The sequence below is a fragment of the Alosa sapidissima genome, chromosome 8 (assembly GCF_018492685.1).
Source record: "Alosa sapidissima isolate fAloSap1 chromosome 8, fAloSap1.pri, whole genome shotgun sequence".
NCBI lineage: Eukaryota > Metazoa > Chordata > Actinopteri > Clupeiformes > Clupeidae > Alosa > Alosa sapidissima.
The window spans coordinates 22,457,624-22,478,281 of NC_055964.1; the positions used below are offsets into that span (position 1 = coordinate 22,457,624).

The following is a 20,658-nucleotide window of genomic DNA, read 5'->3' on the forward strand; positions in this document are numbered from 1 at the left end:
TAATGTAAATAAGACTTTATTTTATTTTAGGTGATGAAAGGACAGAATGTATCAACATATCAAGATAGAATCTGCCAAAAAGTGCTCAAGTGAATGAGTGGAGTGACAGAGACAAAAGATAGATCTCACCCCTGGACATCTACAGACCTTAAGCTTTGATGCAAAGTTATTGATCATAAAGTCTCATGAAGACAAATAGACATCAATGAATTAAAAGCAGCAGAAAACATACTAAAATGTACAAGATGAAAGATACATCTTTGAAGAAAGAAACCTCACAAATGACATCCAGCATCAAAATAAGTCACGGGTGAGCCATCAGCCATTCTTCAATGGCCTTCATATTGCCCTGCGGATTTCTTTGCCAGTCCAGGTGCCAGCGCAGATTGGCAATAATTTGAGTGTAGTTGTTTCCCAGGCTCTGTCTCCATGAGAGAAATTCTTGCCTGTTGTAGAGGTGAACCTCTTTGGAGACAGTGGGGTAGTCCACTGCAGAGCGCAATTGTAAGTCCAAATGCTGGACCACTTCAGGTAAGGATGAGGCCAGGTTCTTTAGTTCCTCTTTATCCTTAGAAAGATCTAAAAAAAGGAGAACGTTGCATCAGACTAGCTCAAGTGATCTGCTGACCACCTTCTACTGTAAATTGACACTCAGTGATGAACATTGTTTAAGGAAAAGTGACCTCCATTAAAGAAATGGTACAGATATACAATAGATCACTGTGAAAAAGGAGTCCTCTCCTTTTCCCCTATGACAAACATTTGAAAAACTGCCTTGTGCCACACATGCATGGACTGCAGCCAAACACACTCACCTGCACTCAGTTTGTTTTATTGCTGTTTATGTCTTGTGTATGTAGGTGTATGTATGTGTCTTTATATTGGGAGATTTTAACTGTGTGGGCATAATGGTATAGACCTTCACCCCTCTACAATGGTTTAGCCCAACATACTGATTGGGGTAATTGCCTAGCATATTTAAAGGCAGGCTTATTTCACATGGGAGTGAGACACAATAGACTGGAAACACAGGAGAACCAGGAAGACACGCGGAAGAGGTCCAAAGTTACAAGGTCGCCTTGTTTGGACAGGGAGCCTAGAAAGAGTAGGTTCCTGGTGCTTAGTTTTATGGCACGGTACATGTTTGTAGACTGAAGAACCCTGCATTTCATGTTTGGACTCCAATTCTGCTCCTGGATCTGCCTGTTTGTTTATGGACAATAAATGACTATATTTTTGTACGGAACTGCTGTCTCCTGCCTTCCCTCAACACCACCTAATCAAGTGGCGCACCTCCCTAAACGTGGGGTGGTCGCCTTGGTCCCTCACAATCACCTACTTTTCCCTGAGATATAACTGTTCTTTAATCTTAGTGGAGCTGGCTCCATGGTATATCATGAATTTCAACTGATACATGAAATTCATGATACAAAGTTGTATGAGATAGATAGATAGATACTTTATTGATCCCCAAGGGGAAATTCAAGAAGTATGAGGGTCTCACCAAACAATTGTGGGGGGACACTAGTGCCATCTGCATAGGCTATGTACTTCCACTGGCCTATCCTCAGCATGTATGTCGAGGCGTTGGTATTGCAACCATGGTATTCACTCAGCACCCAGCTTGGTCTCGAGCCATTGGACCCAGACAGAAGAGGCAATAGGGAGAAACCACTCAGACCACCAGGGCTTGGGATACCAGCCAACTCTGGGAAGATAAAGAATGCATGTAACATTTACTAGGTAACAAAATCCAACAATTGAATAATGCTAACTACTGCAGTAGAATCCAGGAAAGCACTATGATTTGCAACACAAAGGTATTTAAAATGTGCATAAGCAATTAAACATGAGCATACAATGAAACATGTTATAAACCTTATAAACTTTTCTGATTCAGCATCTATCTCACAGAAAACACTACCACCAACTTATGGTTATGGTTATGGTATTTAGCAGACCCTTTTGTCCAAAGCGACACACATATAACAACAATACAAAGTTAAATTTAACAGTAAACAATTAAACAAGTTGGTAAGACTACATTAAGGAGAATAGCAGTAATAAACCACAATGTCAATTCAATCAATTGCCTAATGAAAATAAATAAATACTATAATGTACAAACCATAACGTCTAAGAAACACTTAAGAAACTAAGTGCATGTTGAACAGATATGCCTTTAGACCCCTCTAGAAAGACCCAAAACTATCACAGGAACAGAGATCACTGGGCAACTCAATCCACCAACAAGGAACCACTGAGGAAAAGAGTCTTGAATTTGACCTAGCGTTTATAGCTGGTCGACACAACAGACGCTCATCAGAAGACCGCAGTGGGTGGTTGGGGATATACATCTTGATCATTGAATTAGGATAGCAGCGAGCAGATCCAGTCATATATAGGCCAAAGTGAGAGATTTAAATTGAATTCCAGCCACCATAGGGAGCCAATGGAGAGTAACTAGGAGAGGAGTTCCATGTGTCCTCCCTGGCCGATTGAAGACCAGGCGTGCTGCAACACTCTGAAGCAGTTGTAACGATCTTACTACACAAGCAGGTAGGCCAGCTAACAGTGAATTACAGCTTTGAGATAACCATGGCCTGTACAAAAAGTTGTGTGGAATCTTGTGTCAGAAAGGATAAACCGATATGATTTTGCAATTGAGGCTACATGCTCAGATAAGTTAAGTCGGTCATCAATCATGATGTCCAGGTTACGTGCCGATCTAGTTAAACCCTCTACTGTCCTGCTGGGCCCCTCAGATCCTCCATCCTAGGTCTTTTGGCTATTCCATAGCAAATCCTTTCCAGTTAGGGCCCCTAAACTCTGGAACAACCCTCACAACATTTATTGTGCGCCGTCAGTGTCAGGCTTTATATCTGCCCTTAAGACACACTTACAAAATAGAGTTTCTTCAGTGAGGGGTTCATTCTATGTTTTCTTTTATTTCACTTTATTACTATAATTTTTATTTTAGCATGATTTAATTTACTGTATTTTTTTTTTATTACTGCCTTTTCTTTGTGCACAGTACATAAACGGCACAGAGCACACAGTACATTTTTTGTATATTCCTTTTAATCTTTTTAAATTAGTGTTTCTGATTTTTTTGTTGTTTTTTGTTGCTAAAATTGTGTGCTTGAAAAGTGCTATGTAAATTATTATTGTTATTATTATTATTATTATTATTATTAGTAGTAGTAGTATTATTAGGCTATTATATAGTCTACAGAGCTGAATAAACAAAACCTCATCAGGCATACTCTCGGAATTCTTGCATTTATCAATTATGACATCATGCTTATGTCTATGACATAATTAGCTGAGAGTTCTGCTATGAACATTCAAACAAAACACTGTCACTTTGACACAGACTGATACAGAGACAGCATTAGGGAAAACATTCTTCCTGCTATTGCTTCTTTTTTTCCATTACTTCACAGTTTTGAATTAAGATTAACGGTAAAACGTAAGAAGGGACTCAAAGGGCTGAAAATGGAGTCCCGTGGATGCTTCATTGATGCCCTGAGGTCTGTCTGGGCCAGCATCAGGAGCAAGGTCAGTAAAAGAAAAAACCAAACAGCGCCGCAGAAACTTGCGCATTAGCAAGATGCAGGCCATGGAGAGGATGGACTGGAAGTGGAACAGGGGACTGAATAAAAAAGTAAAATCAGAGGAAAAGGTGCCCAAGTCTGAATCGAAGTCCTCCAAGCAGGACAGGGGAAGAGCTCGATTTGTGGCCTCTGGATGGAAACCGAGGGGGGAAGAGGGCAAGCCAGCAAGGACCAAAGTCCAAGAGAAGATGGACATCACCCTGCAGGCTTTGCAGGACTCTCGGAAACCCCTGAAGGTCCAGCTGAGAGCCCAGAGGCCCCACTATCTGGGTGACATGGAGAACGTTGAAAAGGAGTTGAACGTTGAAAAGTCTACCCAGGACTACAAGACTGATGAGGTCCCACAGGTGCAGGCCGAGGCACCAAGGGAGACGAACTGCGGTCATAGAGACGCAAAGATCAATCCCCCGAGTAAGAACAGGAAGTGTATGAGATTAAAGTAGGGTAATTCAGTAGTGTTTGAAATAATGGCTGACCAAATATTCCTATTACCATTTCAGTAGCCTGCTTGCCCCTGAGGGGAAAAAAGGCCTGGAGCCAGAAATGGCAGGATATGATCCTGGGATGGACACCAGTCATCCAGGACAACATGGAAAAGCGTAAGTAAACTTAAGAAAAAGAGTAAAAATAGAATATACGATCACGTGGAATGCTTTAGTGTAATTCAGCAATTCTTCTTCTGTCTGATCTTTTCTACAGGCTGTGCACCCCTGTCAGGCAAAAAGGCCTGCAGCCAGAGATGGCAGAACATGGTCCTTCAGGGGACACCAGCCATCCAGGACAAAACGAGGACACGTAAGTGAAATAGTGGACTAGAATTAAAACATTTGTATTTCAGAATGGTTAGGTTAATGTTTGGACTGAGACACTTATTATAAATGACTGAGCCTCAATAATAAAAGCATGTTTTATATTAGAGAGTCCTGCCTGTGATGGTGAGGAGGAACCAGTGGAGGGAAGGGAGCAGGAGATGAGCCTGGTTAAGCAAACAGAACTTCCTGTCCCTGTGGAAATGAGTGAGTTGAGAACACTGAAAAATTGGATCTGGAATAGAATTGGTATTGGAAATCAAGCTGTACCTTTTAACTGATATTTATTTGGAATGAATGAATTTTGATAGGCACTGAGTCCAGCCTGAACTGGAAAATGATGACTTGGAGGACGAAGTACAAACTGAAAACAGAGAAGGGAGATGTCCAAGGTATGAAGCTGCTCAAACAAGCAGAAACTCAGGGAAATATCTTTGTTCCTAGATATTCAAAAATAATTATTACAAAAGAACAAAAAGAGTTGAGTAGTTATTAGGATGTCCCATAACCCTGGGTACAGCACTTTGATTCTGATAAATCAATGAACTGATTGAGTTGAATTAATGCATGTCCTCTTTTACATTATGGCACAGGATATTTTGCCGAGGACAAACATCGGTCTCCATTTGTAATGGATGGCTACATTTGTACTAGACTGGATGACTGCAATGTGGCATCAGAAGACTACACCTGTATCTATTATTATTACTACCGTTTGTTTAGTTGTTTTATTATTGGTCTTTATTTCCCTCACTGATAAATCAAATAAAGTATTTTGGCCAATAAAAGATATTGCACTCTTTATTCACTCAAACAAAATTACCCAAGTCCAGTATTTTCTGTAATTTAGGACTTTTTGTGTGTGTGTGTGTGTGTGTGTGTGTGTGTGTGTGTGTGTACAATTTTTTTTTTTTTTTTTTTTTTTTTTTATTTGCAAACATCATTGACATTACAGAAAATGCAACACTACGACATGAACACTACATACGACAAACAGACGTACATTACATAAACACATACTGTAACTTAACAAGACATCACATTGACTTGGCTTCCACAAACATAACACAACATAACATTAATAACAGAAAGGCTAAGGATGATTTGCGTCCAGGATGATTACAGATATGATTATCAGGGATGAAATTGATGACCGGAATGAAAAGAAGGGGGGATGGGGGGGGGGTGCGGATGGTAGCTCTAAGAGTGTGAATGAGGTGGTGTTGGGATGGGGGTGGAGATGGGGGGTGAGGGGTAGTGAGTATGTGAGGATGTATGTGTGTGTGTGTGTGTGCGCATATGTATAAGGCTGGCTTAAGGCCAGGAGGAGAGAAGCTGGAACATAGAGAGGGAGGGTTTCAGAGGAGAGGAGTTGTAATTATTCTATTTATGATAAGTATAATAATAGGAATAACTGATTGCCTGGTTGATTGCCTGACTGATTGCCAACCTGGGCACCCAGGTTGTGTGTACAATTTTGATACAAAATACAAATTATAGTTTTGATGAAAAAGTAATTTCATAGATTGTATTTCAAAAATCCAAAAAATCCATTTCCAAGGTGACATGACTTGCAAATGATAAAGAATGTGGCAGCACATTTGAGCATCGAGCCTAAAAGGACAATTGTAACTCCTCTTCTAGTCAACATCCTCTGGCTTCCATAAGCTGCTAAAATTAAATTTACATCTGTCAGTCTTCTTTGTAGGTCAGCCACTGCTTCATCACCATCCTATTTAAATGATATGGTACAGGCCTACAATATTTCCCTTGACAACTACACTCCTTGCATATTCTTTATTTAATGTCTCTTAAGTCACTTTATACAAAAGTGATTGCTTAATAATAGAACTATAAACAGAGACTTTATTTAGCCAACATTTTGAATGTTTACAACTCTCATGACCCTCCCCCACTACCACCGAGCACCTTCTCATCGAGTTTGTGCTTGTCAGTGTGCACCAGACTGCACTAGACTGTGATTGACAGTCAGATCTCACACTGCCCTGCTCTGATTGGACCAGAAGAACCGGGAGCTGTGGATTTTTGCAAAACAAATAACAGGCTCTAGGTGGAGGTAGAAGTGCGTTTTTTTTTCTAAAACCGGCTGATTTATGTTGTTCTGTCAGAGCATAGTGTCAGTTTCAGTGAATATGATCAAAAAAATCTTACCAACTGCAGCTTTAATGAGGAGACAAGGCACTTACAGAATCCTCTATAAAATGTATGGAGACAGTTCATAACGCCAAGATGACAGTTGTCTACTACACATAACCTGCCCATGTCTACTACACATAACCTGCCAAAGGCCAATTGTCGGCCGAGCAGGAAATCCTGCCCTGTAATCTAAGTTACCAATTGCATTGTTGGAAACGGCATGATTAACCTTTTGGTTTCTGTTTACTACCCCGTCACCATGGTAATAGCCATGCAGCAAAATGTTGGCGCATGCGTGTGAGACCATATCTCTGGAGGGAGATATTTGTACTGTTCAATTTAGACTTAAACACAGATTCGCCTGATCTACTTTTCATGTCAATATGACCTCTCCATTTGGAGTTACGTGTGCCTTCCCATTCATTTGAATAGTAGCCTGATCTTGTAAGTCTGAAATAATAACTGCCTAAAGGCGTTAGCAAGATGGCTGCCAAGTGGCAACTTAGCGGAACTCACCCATTAACGTAGGGTAGATATCCACCAGCGAGACAGGCTGACTAAGCTGCAGTCCAGACTTTATTCCTGGTCCCATTATGAGCAGAGGAACATGGGAGCTGCCCTCGAACATGGACATCTTATAGAACTGTCTGTGTTCCATAGCCAGGTCTCCATGGTCCGAGGTGTAGAGCAGAACTGTGTTGTTAAGTAGCCCTTTGTCACGAAGGGCTGTTATCACCTCACCTGTAGTGATACATTTGACAAATTTGGGTGAGTAACTATGCAATTCCATTCAGGAACCATTCAAAACTGCTGAATACATTCGATTATACATGGGGCCATTGCTTCAAGATTTCTAGCACATAATAACCAAACATGAGAATAAAGTATGCTATATGATGAATATGCTTAATACAGGGAATTACTGTTTACCCAGCATGCTATCTGTTTCTGCACACATGGCATAGTAATGAGCCCTAATATTCCTGATCTCCTCTTGTGAGAAACTGGAACTGCAGTTCTTGGTTATGGTGGAGTAGTAATCTACTGGGTGCATCTCGGAGAAAGGCAACCACTCTGGCACAGAGATGTGTTCATATGACACCTGGGAAAGGTCAATAAAAAGTATTAGTAATTTTTAAAGTCAAATCAACACTACTTTTCTGGCACTGCTACTCTTGGATGTGCTTAGGCTTCCATTTCTGTTATGACTCTTCTTAACATTGTATAGAGCACTGTTCTGTCTAGTACAGTACACTGCATGAAATAAAACAAAACAACATAATACTTAAACTTGCTATTATAACTAGGTAATGTACATTGTGCTCTAGTTGAGAACAGAAGAATGAAATGTCTTTGCAGTGCCTTTTTTAGCCAGTAGGGTGATGTGCGGAATGTTGAGCCTCCAGCATCTGGCCCCAGAGCTTCAGTCTTGTATGGATGTGGCAGATTGAGGCCCAGGTACAGGGCGAAGGGTTGGGATGGCTGAGCAATGTGGCGTATCCATTCGGAGGCCATGTCTGTGTTCTTCCAGTCATGGGTCATGACGCGCACAGTGGACGAGTTACCAACGAGATCGGCCACGGGTCGACCCTCCTGGCGGAGAAGGAAGGGCACATCTCGAGTCCAGGCCTCCACCCGATTGCTGATAGGTAAAAATTATAAAATTGTCATGGATGACATACCATTGTGGTTAATGATACAATCACATCCAGTACATAAGAGTGGCTCAGCACACTAGGTGAATTACAACAAATCGTCATACAATAAGAGGACAAATCATTTGCATGCCCCTGAAGATGATTTTCTGCTAGACCTGACATTTACCTGACAGTGTGACCTCCTGACGTGAAGTCTAATTTTCCTAAACTGAGCGTCTGATATCCACTTTGCTTCAACTGATCCATCCATGTGGTGGCATTTGCATCAAGGCATTTGTAATTGTTCCATGACTGAGTCAAATGCACAAAACGACCACTCCACATAGCTGGGAAAATATCAACAGTCTATTAGGACAAAAAGAAGTACTGCACGGTCACACACACACAAAGAGCAGAGGTAGTAACTTTGACATAACACATAAAAGCATGCACCATCTCACATCAACTCACCTGCTCTTGAAGGACAGCATATTGGAGAGTTTGTGTAGGAGTTCAAAAATATTGCTCCCAATTCCCTCATGTAATTGATATAAGGCAACTGAACAACATCTCTGCCAGGGGCAAATGTCAACCTTCCATCCTTCATGGGAGTACACGTTTTTCAAGTAAAACTTTTGCCAGTACAATACAATCAATAGACAAACTCTATTTTATAGATAATACTTGTAAACATACTTACAAAGGCATCAGACAGCACCACTACAATATTAGGCCTGGTTTTTGTGAAGTTCAAGTTCAAACATTGCACAGTGGATTGGTAAAATGTCAACAGGAGAATCAGAAGGTGGTGTAGTAGAAGTTGATACATCATGTCACTTCTGAAAACCTAGCGGTACGTTAGGTCAGCTCTCCAGATGAGGCAAATCACGAGATTTCAATCAACAAAACACCAGACCAACCTCTGTTGCCGTGAAACTGAATTAGCTCAACCCATCTTTCTTAAAACAGTCGCATTTTTACTTATCTGTCATTCTTCTCATTAGAATAACAAACCAAAGCTTTTTTTTCATGAACTGCTAAAACCAGTTTCCTTGTTCACGCCTACAATTCGAACCAGTGCATTATGGGATGATTTGTAGTTTCTCTAACAAGGAGTTAGGTTATGTGCTGTTGCTTGATTAACTCTTTCGATAGCCTTCCCACACAAGGCACCAGGTAAATAACAGCTAAAATTTATCATCTGACACATTCACTATATATTAAAAGTCGTGGAGAATACTCGTCCCCGATGACGTTGCTGCTAGATTTAGAGGAATATCAGCTAAAGTAGAACTTATTTCTCTGAATAGCTATCTGCTAGCCAAAGCTGACTTGCATGTCAGTAACGTTAACGTTAACGTTATAGGAGCTAATTGGCTAGGGCAACTTAGCTAGCTTACTGTTTATTTATGATTTCTTATGTCTCAATTATGTTTACGTAATACGTTACGTTAAGTCTGTGATTTTATGTTCCACTATAACGTTAACGAGCGGATATAAGTTAGGTTAACGTTAGCCATGTCAAAGCACTCACTAAGATGGATTCAGGGGGCACTCTTCTACCACCACACAGTTTGGCAATTGAAACTAGTCAAATTTGTGGACCACAGCCATCAGTGGTGCACGGGTTCAATTTTGTGACACTGGAAACTATTTTTCGAAGCCTGCTCAAGATACGTGTCAGATACTGTTTTGAACGTGCCACGACACTGTTTTGGATTCTCTGAGAAGCCTCGCCCCAAAATATACTGGAAGTATACAGTCAGTGAATCACTACTGGTACAGAATAGTAGAATTTATGATGAAATGACAGATCTGAAATTTATTATCTTAGCTGGTTTTGATTATCAGCAGAATGGCAGTTGACAGTTGTCAGAAAGCTGAAGGCCAACCCATTCCGTAGCGAAATTGGACCAATGGTTTGTGTTATTTTCTTTTATAGGAAAGGATGTCCAGTAAAGAGGTGAAGGCTGCCCTGAAAAGTGCAAGGGAAGCCATCAAGAACAAAGAATACAAAGAAGCACTTAAACATTGCAAGGTACACCCTGCCCAGATATCTAGGATGATTTGTTTTGGAAAAAAGGCTGAAGTCAATATTAAGTCGTGTATATTCTTCCAGAATGTTCTCAAGCTCGAGAAGAACAACTACAATGCCTGGGTGTTCATTGGAGTGGCCGCTGGGGAGCTGGACCAGCCTGACCAGGCCAAAGCAGCATACAAGAAGGCTGCCGAGCTCGAGCCTGACCAGCTACTGGCATGGCAGGTAGGAATGCAGCCTTGGAATTGAATCTCTAGGCAACATAGTCATGCTCGTCTTGGTTGGGTGCCATGTTAAAGTACATATGACCTACTTATATAATGTATTTTTCTTAGTTAAATTGTGTATTCATCTGATAATTGTTTTGGGTTTTCTTCAATCAAGAAATGCTTTTATTTGCATGACTAAATGAAGTTTTCCTTTGAAGGGATTGGCAAACCTATATGAGAAGAACAACGAGACAGATAAGAGTGAACTCCCTGTGGTATACCAGAAACTCATCACATTGTATGAAAGGTGAACTTTTACGTCATCATTGACACATTCTAGGATGTTATCTTGTGTAACTATTTGACTTGTGACTTACTCTGTGGTTGTAATATTTGACCTGTAAAATCCTACAGTTCAGACAAAGTCAAGTGCCAAGAGGTGAGCAGGAAGCTGGTGGACCTCCACCTCCAAGAGAAGGACTATTTGCAGGTGTGCATTAAAAATCAAGTGATTTGTAAATCAGATATGCAGACCAGATCCGATGATGACTCTTGTCCTGTTACTTTAACCATTTAAAATGTTTCGACTAAGTGTCTTCTCCTGACTCTTGTAGCGAAGAGTTCATGAATTTCTGGAATTTCTAAATGTCCACCATCAAGTTGCCTTTACCGCACTGTTCTCACTGGCCTCTGTGTTTTGTGGTGTGTGCTGTGTACAGGTGGCTCGTGTGTGGAGCAGGCTGCTGCAGCTGAAGGAGGAGGGTGAGGCCGACCAGGCCGAGCAGCTGCAGCTCTGGAGGGAGATGGCGCAGATCCTACAGGACAGCGTGGAGGAGCAGGACAACGAGACCCAGCAGCACGTAAGTGCAGAAATAGCCCCGCCAACCCTGTCAAAAGCACCGAGGCTTTCTAATAGGCCAGGTTCAGGGCCAGAGCTCACCCACATTTTGTAGTAACAGATTTGGTCTGTCTGTGTGATGGTTTGGTGGCAGTGCACACATGTAAACTTCTCGAACTCATGACACGTTTTTGCTGCTGTGCTCAGGATTTGTAGTTCAGTAAAGTCTACATGTCTACAGGAAACCTTTATGCAGTGAATTTACGTTATCATCTTCGCCTAAGTCTTGTTAGACCTTCTTAGTTTACACTGGTCTCTGGTCCCTCTCTCTCAGCTTATAACTGCTTTTGAGAAAGCCATGACTCTCACAGAATCTGCCCCTTGTGAAGACCACAAGAAACTCTCAATGGACTTCCTCACATGTCTGTCAAAGGTATGCCTCTGACCATCAAGCCTGTTCCTCTTACTGACATGCAACTTAATGAACTACTTTTACTTAATAATAACCGTAATTGCATTAGATTAGAATGGCATTAGATAACTTCAATGTATAACTGAATAGATTAAATGAACTCTAGCCCATATGTCAGTCCCAACGTGAGTACAATTGCATGTTTTCTGTCCAGCTTCCACATGAAGAAGCCAAACTGAAAGAAGTCTGTGAGATGATGCTGTCCACTTACCCCTCCCAAAAATTCCCCTTGGAGGTCCTGTGCTCACACTACCTAAAGTCAGGTAAGGACTGCCTTAAATTGGGATTTGTAATTCAGGCATTGCTGAACTTACTGGATGTTGTTGTCTTTTTCAGCTGTTAATATCTCATTTAAAAACATGCATAAATAGTCTGATGTTTATTACAGGTGCTTCACAAACACTCAAAAAACAGTCAAAATCTGTTATGACAACAATATATTATGCATGTTACTTATACATGAATAAGTGTTTTTATAGGTTTATCTCTTCAAGTTATCAGAACTTGGTGAGTGGTGTTGTGCCTTATGTTGCTTGGCAGGAGCATGCAGTGAGGAGGCCGTTGGATGCTTCAGGCGTATGCTGGAGTTGGACGCAGGCAGTGGGCCAGCTCTCCTGGGCCTGGGAGTCACGGCTCTGGACCAGAAGAAGTATGAGGACGCCATCAAGAGCCTGTCTCAGGGTGAGTGTGGGGGCAGTGGCCATGACATCAGTCAGAGTAGCAGAAGACGCATTCGACGTGATGTAGCGCTGCACTGATCTGGCTTACCGTGATGCATGCTGGACTTTTGCACAATGCAAACATGCATCACGTTCAGCCAGATCTGCGCAGCACTGCATTAAGTTGAATGTGCCTATAGACAGATTTAAATACAGGCAAAAGAAGGATGTATCCCAAACCTGGTAAATGTCATTGGCTTCCCTAATCTTAAGACCTGTGCATGTATAGATGCCTTCTTTACCAGGTGCATACGTAGCCAGACTGCAACAATACCATTGGATATATCTCCGCATGTTTTGTTTGTTTCACCTGCCAGCCTTTCCCAACATTTGATCAAAAGCCTAAACACCATCTCTGTGCTCCGTCAGGATTGAAGCAGATGCGTTCCTCTGTGGTTGGCTGGTATAGCTTGGCCCAGGCTCAGCTCAAGATTCACAAATACACAGATAGTGCCAAGGCGTGCAGTCAAGGTACAGTGTACTTTCCACCTGATCAGTTATATCCATATGTGTGTCAGAGCATTAAAGCCTGTATTGTCAATTTGTCATTATTGTCAATATTGTCATGTCATGTCATCTGTGTGTCTGCGTGTCCGCATTCGTGTGTATGTGTGTGTGGTTGCTCAACTTAGGACTGAGTTGCTGTAAGGACAGTGATACAGAATTGAGCCAGAAGTTGCAGAAGCTCAAGCTGGAGTCTCTTGTGAGGAGTGGAACTGAAACCACATCTGATGAAGCGCTGGACACACTCACTCAGGTGCACTAACAGTGGACACACATATGTGTGGCTCAAACACTGATGCATACAGAGGACATTCATAATGTAAATCTAATGCAATGGAAATGTGTTTTTTCCCCCCTTTCTTTTAGATATCTGATTTCAGAAATGATCCCGTCCTGTTATCTTTTAAAGGCAGGATCTACTTGCAGAAAGGCCAAATTGAACAAGCATTGCAGGTATAAATCACCTTAGTGCATGTGATTCTATATTTCCACAGCCCTCAAATAATTGGAACTGGGAGCATATTTAGGTAAATGTAGTAACTTAAGGTAAATTAGTCACTTGTCCTCTGTTCCTGATGCAGGTATCAACGGAGTTGGGGACGTCCCATCCTGACTCTGTAGAGGCAGTTACGCTGAAGGGGCTCATCCATCAGGCACGGGATGAGCTCCAACAAGCAGAGGAAAGGTGTGTGTTTATACACACACAAACACACACACACTCACTCACTCACTGACACACACACACACACACACACACACCCAGTACACCCAGACACATATCAATCAGTATAATACACATGTCCCATGTCTGTTTTGTTTTGGTGTCTTTGTAGCTTCCAGAAGGCCCTCTCAATCTGCCCAGACTCAGGAGAGCTCTACTTCCTGTTGGGCCGACTCTACTGGCTCATGGGAGAAGAGGCGCGTCGAGATCGGAATAAAGCACACACGCACCTCCTCAAGGTTGGGCTGAAACACTTCCCGTTTCCTACTAAATGTATCTTTATCTTTGTTACTTCAGTACATAGCCACTGTGGCATGGTGGAGGAGGCAAACATGAGCCCATTATTCCTGTGACTGGTTCAAAGTGTGACTGTTGTGCCACCATCATCCATCCTCCACAGGCTTCTGAGATAGATGCCTCACTTGTCTATGGTTATTTTTGTGAAGTCTTCCAAATGGACTGAATGGTTCATGTTCCGCTCCAGAGAATCGTTATCTTCCCCATAGAATATTTTTCCATGTTGAGGAAATAAATATGATGCTTAATCACCACCCAACTGTGTTTTTTGTTTTCTGGCCCATGGTTTTGTTAAAGTTAAATGTACTGTATGTGATTATACTTATTTCTAAAGTACATATGAAGGAATTGAATAGAGCTGAATGGACTCTTATAAATCGTGTCATTATTATGGGGTCTTATTGTAAGTTCTGCTGGTGTCTTAACAACACCTCACTAGTCTTGATGGTCTCATCTCCTCTCACCTTACTCTCATTGTTTGTCTGGGTCAGGCTGCGAAGCTTGACCCTCACCTGGGCTCTGTGTTCCGCTATCTGGGCCACTACTACCGGGAGGTGGCCCGTGACCTGGGCCGAGCGCATGGATGCTACAAGCGGGCCTTTGAGCTGGACGGCAGCGATGGTGAGGCAGGGGCGGCAGCAGTCGACATCAGCATGGAGCAAGGAGACATGGTGAGCGCCACACACCAGAAACCTTCGCACAAACTCATTGCATGTGAAACAGGACAGGGGTTTATATACTGTGTGTGTGTGTGTGTGTGTTTCTTTTTTTTGACAGGAATCTGCCTTGGCCATTTTGACGTCGGTGACTGAGAGAGCCACCCCTGGGTCAGCCAAGTGGGCCTGGATGAGAAGGGGCTTATATCACCTCAAGATCAATGAGCACCAGCAAGCTGTCACAGAGTACATACCTCCACCTTTCACTTGTTTAAATAGTGAACCAGATCTTTTATGACATAGGACTTGGGACAGGACTTGGTTTAACCCATCATCCAAATAACGTCACCATCCTCCTCTGTGTCCCCTCTAGCCTGCAGGCGGCGCTGCGGGCGGACCCTATGGACTGGGTGTGCTGGGAGTGCCTGGGCGAGGCCTACCTGCACCGCCACAGCTTCACCACTGCGCTCAAGGCCTTCACCAAGGCCCACCTGCTGCAGCCCGACTCCATCTACAGCCTCTACCAGATGGCCGCCATCAAGCAGATCCTGGGCAAGTCCAAGGAGGCTGCCGGAGAGTACATGAAGATTGTCCAGCGAGAGGACTATGTACCTGCGCTAAAAGGTGTGTGTGTGTGTGTGTGTGTCTGCATGTGCATTGTGTTAATCATGTCTGCTGTCTTTCTTGTGTCAGTAAGCAAATAGGATTTGCATGCAATCAAACTGAAGTGTCATTTCAGCTACTTCCCACGAGAATGATCCAGAAACTTAATCTATTTGAATTCTTCCTCAGGTCTTGGAGAGTGCCTTCTCGCCTTAGCACGGGGTGCGCTGGAAGACTACTTAGATGGGAGAGCAGTGGACTTCATTCAAAGTGCCATTGAATACCTGTTCAGGTATCTCACTGTTGAAAATTCACATTGGACTCAATGACTAGCTTTAGCTATTTGCTAAATTAGAACATTACAGTGTATCTTACAGTGTCAGAGAGACTGGCTGGGCCACTTCAAAGAGACTAAACCCAGGGATGACCGGAGCACTCAGAGAACTTTTTAACTTTTTTATTGTAGTGCACAATCGACTGACGTTTCGACACACTGCGTCTTCCTCAGAGTAAAAAAAAAGGGCATATCTTACAGTGTATTGGAAGATTGATATGAATATGAAGATGGATATCTGACTGTTGCGTTGATATGAAAGTGTCCTGTCCATCCCTCCCCTCTCCAGGGGTGTCCAGCAGCGTCCGGACCTGTCGTGTTTGTGGAAGCTGCTGGGCAATGCCTGTAGTCTGAGTGGTTCCGTGGCTCCAGAGAGGGCTCACGTGATGGTCCCAGGGGCCTTGTCAGGAGACAGCCCGTCGGATCAGAACCACCGCCTGGACCAGAGAACACTGCTGAGGCTGGGCGAGAGGTGGGCCTCACACACTCTCCCACAGTCTACACACACGCACACGCATGCACGCACGCACACACGCACACACACACACACACACACACAGACATCCACTTGCCTTCATGGTCTGATTTTTGCCAGCTAAAATAGCATGGAGAAATAGCAAAAATTTTACTTTTTTTGCAAAAAGCAAGCAAAGATTTCTTGTATTTGTATGATGAATGAAGATGATTTATGTTGTTCCTCCACATGTTGATCGGAACTGTAGGTGCTATGGCCAAGCCCTGAAGCTGATGCCAGAGGCTGCCAGTCTGTGGTGTGACCTTGGCATCAACTACTACCGCCAGTGCCAGAAACTCCTCCCCCTCAACCAGGAGCAGGACATCCAGACGCTTCTGGAAAAATCCTTACAGGTAGGTACTCAAGGCCTTGCAGGTCCAACAGGAGGTTCCCCCTCAGCTGAGCTGCTCTCTTGGTCATTGAGCAGCACATTTTGGTCATGTTGGGAGTTGAAGTCTATAAGCTTGTGTTGTTCTTTCGCCCTTTAGTGTATAAAGAAGGCTGTCATGTTGGACAGTGCCAATAACAGCTACTGGAATGCCTTGGGAGTTGTTGCCATGGCCACAGGTTTGCTGATGTTTAACTGGATCATGGTGATATTCACGGTGGCCATTTTCTCCTTCTTCTCTGATATTATATACTTCTCCTCACTCATCTTGTCCGTTCAGGTGTTGAAAACTTTGCTCTGGCACAACACTGTTTCATTAAATCAGTAAAGGTGGAACCAAATGTAAGTACAAAACAAATTCACATTTGTTTGCATATCCTCTAAACAATTAAATCATTAGACATTGTATCTTGAGTCGTTTGCTGACTGTCTTTGCTTTCTGTAGAATGTTGTAGCTTGGACCAACCTGGGTGTATTGTACCTGAAAAAAGAAAACATTGAGGTAAGACAATGAAGAAGGTGTAAGCCAAGTGGGAATATTTGTTCTGTTCTTGATTAACTGAAATGCTATTGCTGGTTTGATTGCAGCTTGCCCATGAGGCCTTTAAGGTTGCACAGTCTCTAGAGCCGCTATACGTCAACTGCTGGATTGGACAGGTATGGTAATGTTTACATTACAGGAGATTTACAGGAAATTTGACAGTTGGCAGATTGTCAGTTAACAGGTCTATAGTAAATTGGAATTGCATCACACTGGCACAGGCAATAATATACTAAACCGTCTGGAAATGGTCTGCTATTTCAGTTTAAATACAGTGAAGACTGCTTGATACCTGTGATGTCTTAATTGAAATGTGTACCTGTAATACTGCTTCACTGCTGTGTGGCTGTTCTCCACAGGCTCTGATTGCAGAGATGGTGGACAGCGCCGACACCATGGACCTGTTCCGCCACACCACAGAGCTCAACACACACGTGAGTGTCTCATTCATCTTGGTGTTTATCTGAACCCTCAGCACAAATCTACAACAGGCTTGCATCAGTTAGTAGCAGAACTGGTCCACAGCTCTGATGCTTTGTCTAGTCTGTCTTGCCTTTGACCATGCCTTCTCAGCTGACAGATTGGTGTTTCCTATATTATATTATGCTGTCCCCCCATTAAAAAAAAAATAAATAAATAAATAAAATAGAGCATTACAAAAAAAACATTCTATTTAGTACAGTTCACAATTTAACACTTAGATTGGGCTGTTACCACAGCCTTTTATTCATGTTATTTATGGGTGTCATTATACCCTGTTTACTGGCTGCATTTGACTGTGGTTGAGTTTGACCAATTAGACAATTATCCAACTCATTGGATAATTCAGTGGTAACTTCCTGTGTTTGCTCTACTCTTGTATCAGACTGAGGGAGTGAAAGGCTATGCCCACTTTGTGTGCTCCACGCTGCTGGACAAGAGCAACCGGGACTCTGAGCTCTACCGCTACAACATCCTGCAGATGAACGCCATCTCCGCTGCCCAGGTGGCCCTCTGCAAGTACACAGGTGCGTTACGTCCTCCACGCAGAGTTTTTATAGACCCTTTCAAGAGAGTTCCATTATCAGCATCATAGTTGGCCCCACAAGACTTCCTTTTTAACATTCCATATGTTATCTTAATGCAGAGGAAGTAGATTGGGAACCAAATAGAACGTTCAAGCATTATTTTTGTTTTTATTGTTGAAAGGGTCTATATGTCAGTTTGGATGACCAGTGCACCTATCAGTACAGAAAGAAAGCCATGTTAAAAATCTTTTTTGTAGAGAGGATTCAAACAGACCCCACAGCTTTTGTCATGCTTGGATATCTCAATGAACACCTACAACTCAAGAGACAGGCCACTGTAGCCTACAGAAGGTATGTCTCAGTAGTGTTACTACATTACTTAAAATGCTGTTGATGACTATTTCAAATGACTCCTGCTCCATATTTATTTAGGCTTCCAATATGTTTTCAAAATGTTTTGCTGTTGATGCCCACTCCGTTAATAAACCGTATAAACAATGCCTTTGTTGGTGACCTTCTGTGGTAAATCTTCATAAAACCAGTAAAAAAGAGGAAAGGACTCTTACTCATGGCTTACCTTGTATATTACAGCAAATTCAGATGTATTGTATGACCCTTATTCCTGTGTCTGCATATCTTTTGCTGTTTTCCTCATGACTGTGTATGTCTTCTCCCTCAGAGCTGTGGAACTGCTCCAGACCTCTCCTCACGTAGACGAGCTCAGCTTCGCCCTCAGAAACTACGGCCGTGCCCTCTGGTAACTACTGCTTTTTTCTTCTAGTCAAGCACCTTAATGGCAGGACTACATCTTCAGTGTCCCTCATCATGCATGATTACACATGAGCGTGCCCATTGCTGCTGTCCCAACGCTATGTGCCTCCCCCTGCAGTGACACAGGCCAGTGTGAGGATGCTGTGCGTGTGTACTCCTCCACGCCACTGGGGGAGCTGCAGGACCTGGTGGGGCTGGCCCTGGCCTACTTCAGAGCAGGCCACCTGCAGGAAAGCCTCGCTGGTGAGTGTCCCACTGTCGTTCTCAAAGTTTGATGTCCTGGCCAAGAAATGCAGCTTTGGCTGCTGATACCCAGGTGTGCGTGTGTTATGGAACTGCACTGTTCATGAAGGAGGGTTCTGGGAAGGGTGTACATTATGACCATCACTCACTCTCCTGTACTACCTATGTACCTTAACAAACATTAGGTATCAAATTACCTTGTGAGTGTGCTTTTGTCTGTGTGGGTATACTGGCAGTAGTGGTCACTGTGGTTAATCGCTGCTGTGGTGTGTGTTGTGTAGCCTATGAGAAGGCGCTGTCTGTGGCCTCTACGGAGAAGGAGAGGGCCTACATCCTCACAGCACTGGCTCTGCTCCAGCACAGACTGGGCAGCATGGACACGGCCAAAACGTTGCTCTTCAAGTGGTGAGCAAACCCAAGGCTATCTGGTTTTTTGTTTGTCTTTTTTTTTTTTGTCAAAAGCTGGTAATAAGCTTTAGGCTCTTGCCCAAAGTGGGCCATGTAATGAAGAGTTTGTATAGTTTACATTAATGTAAATGTACTGTTATGTATGAGCGTCACGTCTATATGATAGCTTGGGTTATGTGTCTGTTCACTTAAATACTTAAATGATGGTAAATATATTTTGCCTGTATGTGTGTGTGTTTAGCTCGTTGCTGAAGGAGCCCATATCGGAGAGCCTGCTGTGTCTGTGCGCTCTGGGCCTGGTCCATGGGGACGGCACCCTGGCCACGGCGGCACTCTCCGAGCTGCTGAAGCTGACCGGGGGCCCAGGGGGCGCTGTGGAGCAACGCTGCCTCCTCACCTGTGCCCTGCTGGCACTGCAGGGACACTACAGCGCCGTGCCCAGGGAGGCTGCCAGGGCCGTGCACAGGTAACACACACACACACACATGTACACACACACACACACATGTACACACACAAACACACACTCTCTCTCACAACGGGCAGTGTGCAAATAATTTTCAGTACATTACACTACACTTTCCCTGACATGCTAGCACATAGAAAAGATACGTTAAACAAATATATTTTGACTGCTTTTTATTTTATAAAAGCACAAAGTTTGTTGAAGTTTAGTGGTTGAAAGGTATTTGTGCAGGGTGTTGGCAGTGCCGGTTCAGACCTCCATGGGGCCCTAAGCAAAATCCTGCTAAGGGGCCCTTCTACCTGAACTCTGAGCGCCAAAATGTAACCATTTTTTATAGTATCATCTGACACCTCAGTGCTCCCAATACAATCATCCCACCCCATTTTGGATGTCTATGGAAGTTACCAAATATAGTGATTTCCCTATAAAGTGTCTGGGCTGTTTGCTTTTGATGCTTGCTGTACATATCCTCTTGCAAAAAATAACTGCAGTTTTTTCAAAGTTGCATATTGTTAGTGAGAATGCCTAACTCGTTTTCTTATGACGCGCTCAAGCTTAGGAATATATACTATAGGTCTCCTCCATCTGCCGATTAATTCGGGCGGTTCCTAAACATAACACGTATTGGTCTGGAAGTAGGTCAGAGGTTACATGCTGATCCAGACTGCGATACTCACCAGCGTGTTAGACAGTCAAGCAAATTCCTATG

At 43.1% G+C, this 20,658-nt stretch overlaps 3 protein-coding genes across 4 annotated transcripts in view; 2 read left to right on the top strand and 1 right to left on the bottom strand.

The window, feature by feature from the left end:
• arsk (arylsulfatase family, member K) lies at positions 1-9,250 on the bottom strand. The gene is made up of 8 exons (XM_042101172.1): positions 8,921-9,250; positions 8,692-8,821; positions 8,408-8,567; positions 7,946-8,225; positions 7,514-7,685; positions 7,100-7,324; positions 1,505-1,708; positions 1-579 (listed from the first exon to the last, which is right to left on the bottom strand). The coding sequence occupies exons 1-8, from the start codon at positions 9,050-9,052 to the stop codon at positions 305-307; spliced, it is 1,578 nt and encodes a 525-aa protein (XP_041957106.1). The 5' UTR covers positions 9,053-9,250; the 3' UTR covers positions 1-304.
• Positions 3,351-5,214, top strand: LOC121715440. The gene is made up of 6 exons (XM_042101176.1): positions 3,351-4,028; positions 4,118-4,216; positions 4,317-4,412; positions 4,535-4,633; positions 4,738-4,818; positions 5,020-5,214. Exons 1-6 carry the CDS (start codon positions 3,614-3,616, stop codon positions 5,181-5,183), a joined length of 954 nt encoding a protein of 317 aa, XP_041957110.1. The 5' UTR covers positions 3,351-3,613; the 3' UTR covers positions 5,184-5,214.
• The window catches only part of ttc37 (tetratricopeptide repeat domain 37), a 20,961-nt gene continuing 9,553 nt past the window's right edge, over positions 9,251-20,658 (top strand). The window contains exons 1-31 of one of the 2 annotated variants that reach the window (XM_042101164.1): positions 9,251-9,396; positions 10,163-10,258; positions 10,340-10,483; positions 10,686-10,774; positions 10,882-10,957; positions 11,187-11,327; positions 11,640-11,738; positions 11,932-12,040; positions 12,318-12,458; positions 12,866-12,967; positions 13,129-13,253; positions 13,367-13,453; positions 13,582-13,685; positions 13,834-13,960; positions 14,510-14,689; positions 14,796-14,920; positions 15,048-15,298; positions 15,467-15,569; positions 15,901-16,083; positions 16,334-16,478; positions 16,614-16,692; positions 16,794-16,855; positions 16,959-17,015; positions 17,102-17,170; positions 17,414-17,488; positions 17,920-18,061; positions 18,319-18,412; positions 18,741-18,818; positions 18,951-19,075; positions 19,357-19,480; positions 19,725-19,949. In XM_042101164.1, the coding sequence (XP_041957098.1) occupies positions 10,169-10,258; positions 10,340-10,483; positions 10,686-10,774; positions 10,882-10,957; positions 11,187-11,327; positions 11,640-11,738; positions 11,932-12,040; positions 12,318-12,458; positions 12,866-12,967; positions 13,129-13,253; positions 13,367-13,453; positions 13,582-13,685; positions 13,834-13,960; positions 14,510-14,689; positions 14,796-14,920; positions 15,048-15,298; positions 15,467-15,569; positions 15,901-16,083; positions 16,334-16,478; positions 16,614-16,692; positions 16,794-16,855; positions 16,959-17,015; positions 17,102-17,170; positions 17,414-17,488; positions 17,920-18,061; positions 18,319-18,412; positions 18,741-18,818; positions 18,951-19,075; positions 19,357-19,480; positions 19,725-19,949 (3,551 nt within the window). In that variant the 5' untranslated portion in view covers positions 9,251-9,396; positions 10,163-10,168. The remainder of the gene's footprint in view (positions 9,397-10,162; positions 10,259-10,339; positions 10,484-10,685; positions 10,775-10,881; positions 10,958-11,186; positions 11,328-11,639; positions 11,739-11,931; positions 12,041-12,317; positions 12,459-12,865; positions 12,968-13,128; positions 13,254-13,366; positions 13,454-13,581; positions 13,686-13,833; positions 13,961-14,509; positions 14,690-14,795; positions 14,921-15,047; positions 15,299-15,466; positions 15,570-15,900; positions 16,084-16,333; positions 16,479-16,613; positions 16,693-16,793; positions 16,856-16,958; positions 17,016-17,101; positions 17,171-17,413; positions 17,489-17,919; positions 18,062-18,318; positions 18,413-18,740; positions 18,819-18,950; positions 19,076-19,356; positions 19,481-19,724; positions 19,950-20,658) is intronic. The other variant, XM_042101163.1, reaches the window with a different exon arrangement.

Coding starts and splice junctions, on each gene's coding strand:
- arsk (XM_042101172.1), bottom strand. CDS start 9,052: ATGATGTATCAACTTCTACTACACCACCTTCTGATTCTCCTGTTGACA. Junction 7,686..7,945: donor CACCCTACTGGCTAAAAAAG/GCACTGCAAAGA, acceptor GACCTTTCCCAG/GTGTCATATGAACACATCTC. Junction 7,325..7,513: donor AGAAACAGATAGCATGCTGG/GTAAACAGTAAT, acceptor GTATCACTACAG/GTGAGGTGATAACAGCCCTT.
- LOC121715440 (XM_042101176.1), top strand. CDS start 3,614: ATGCAGGCCATGGAGAGGATGGACTGGAAGTGGAACAGGGGACTGAAT. Junction 4,029..4,117: donor CGCAAAGATCAATCCCCCGA/GTAAGAACAGGA, acceptor TTACCATTTCAG/TAGCCTGCTTGCCCCTGAGG. Junction 4,217..4,316: donor CCAGGACAACATGGAAAAGC/GTAAGTAAACTT, acceptor TCTTTTCTACAG/GCTGTGCACCCCTGTCAGGC.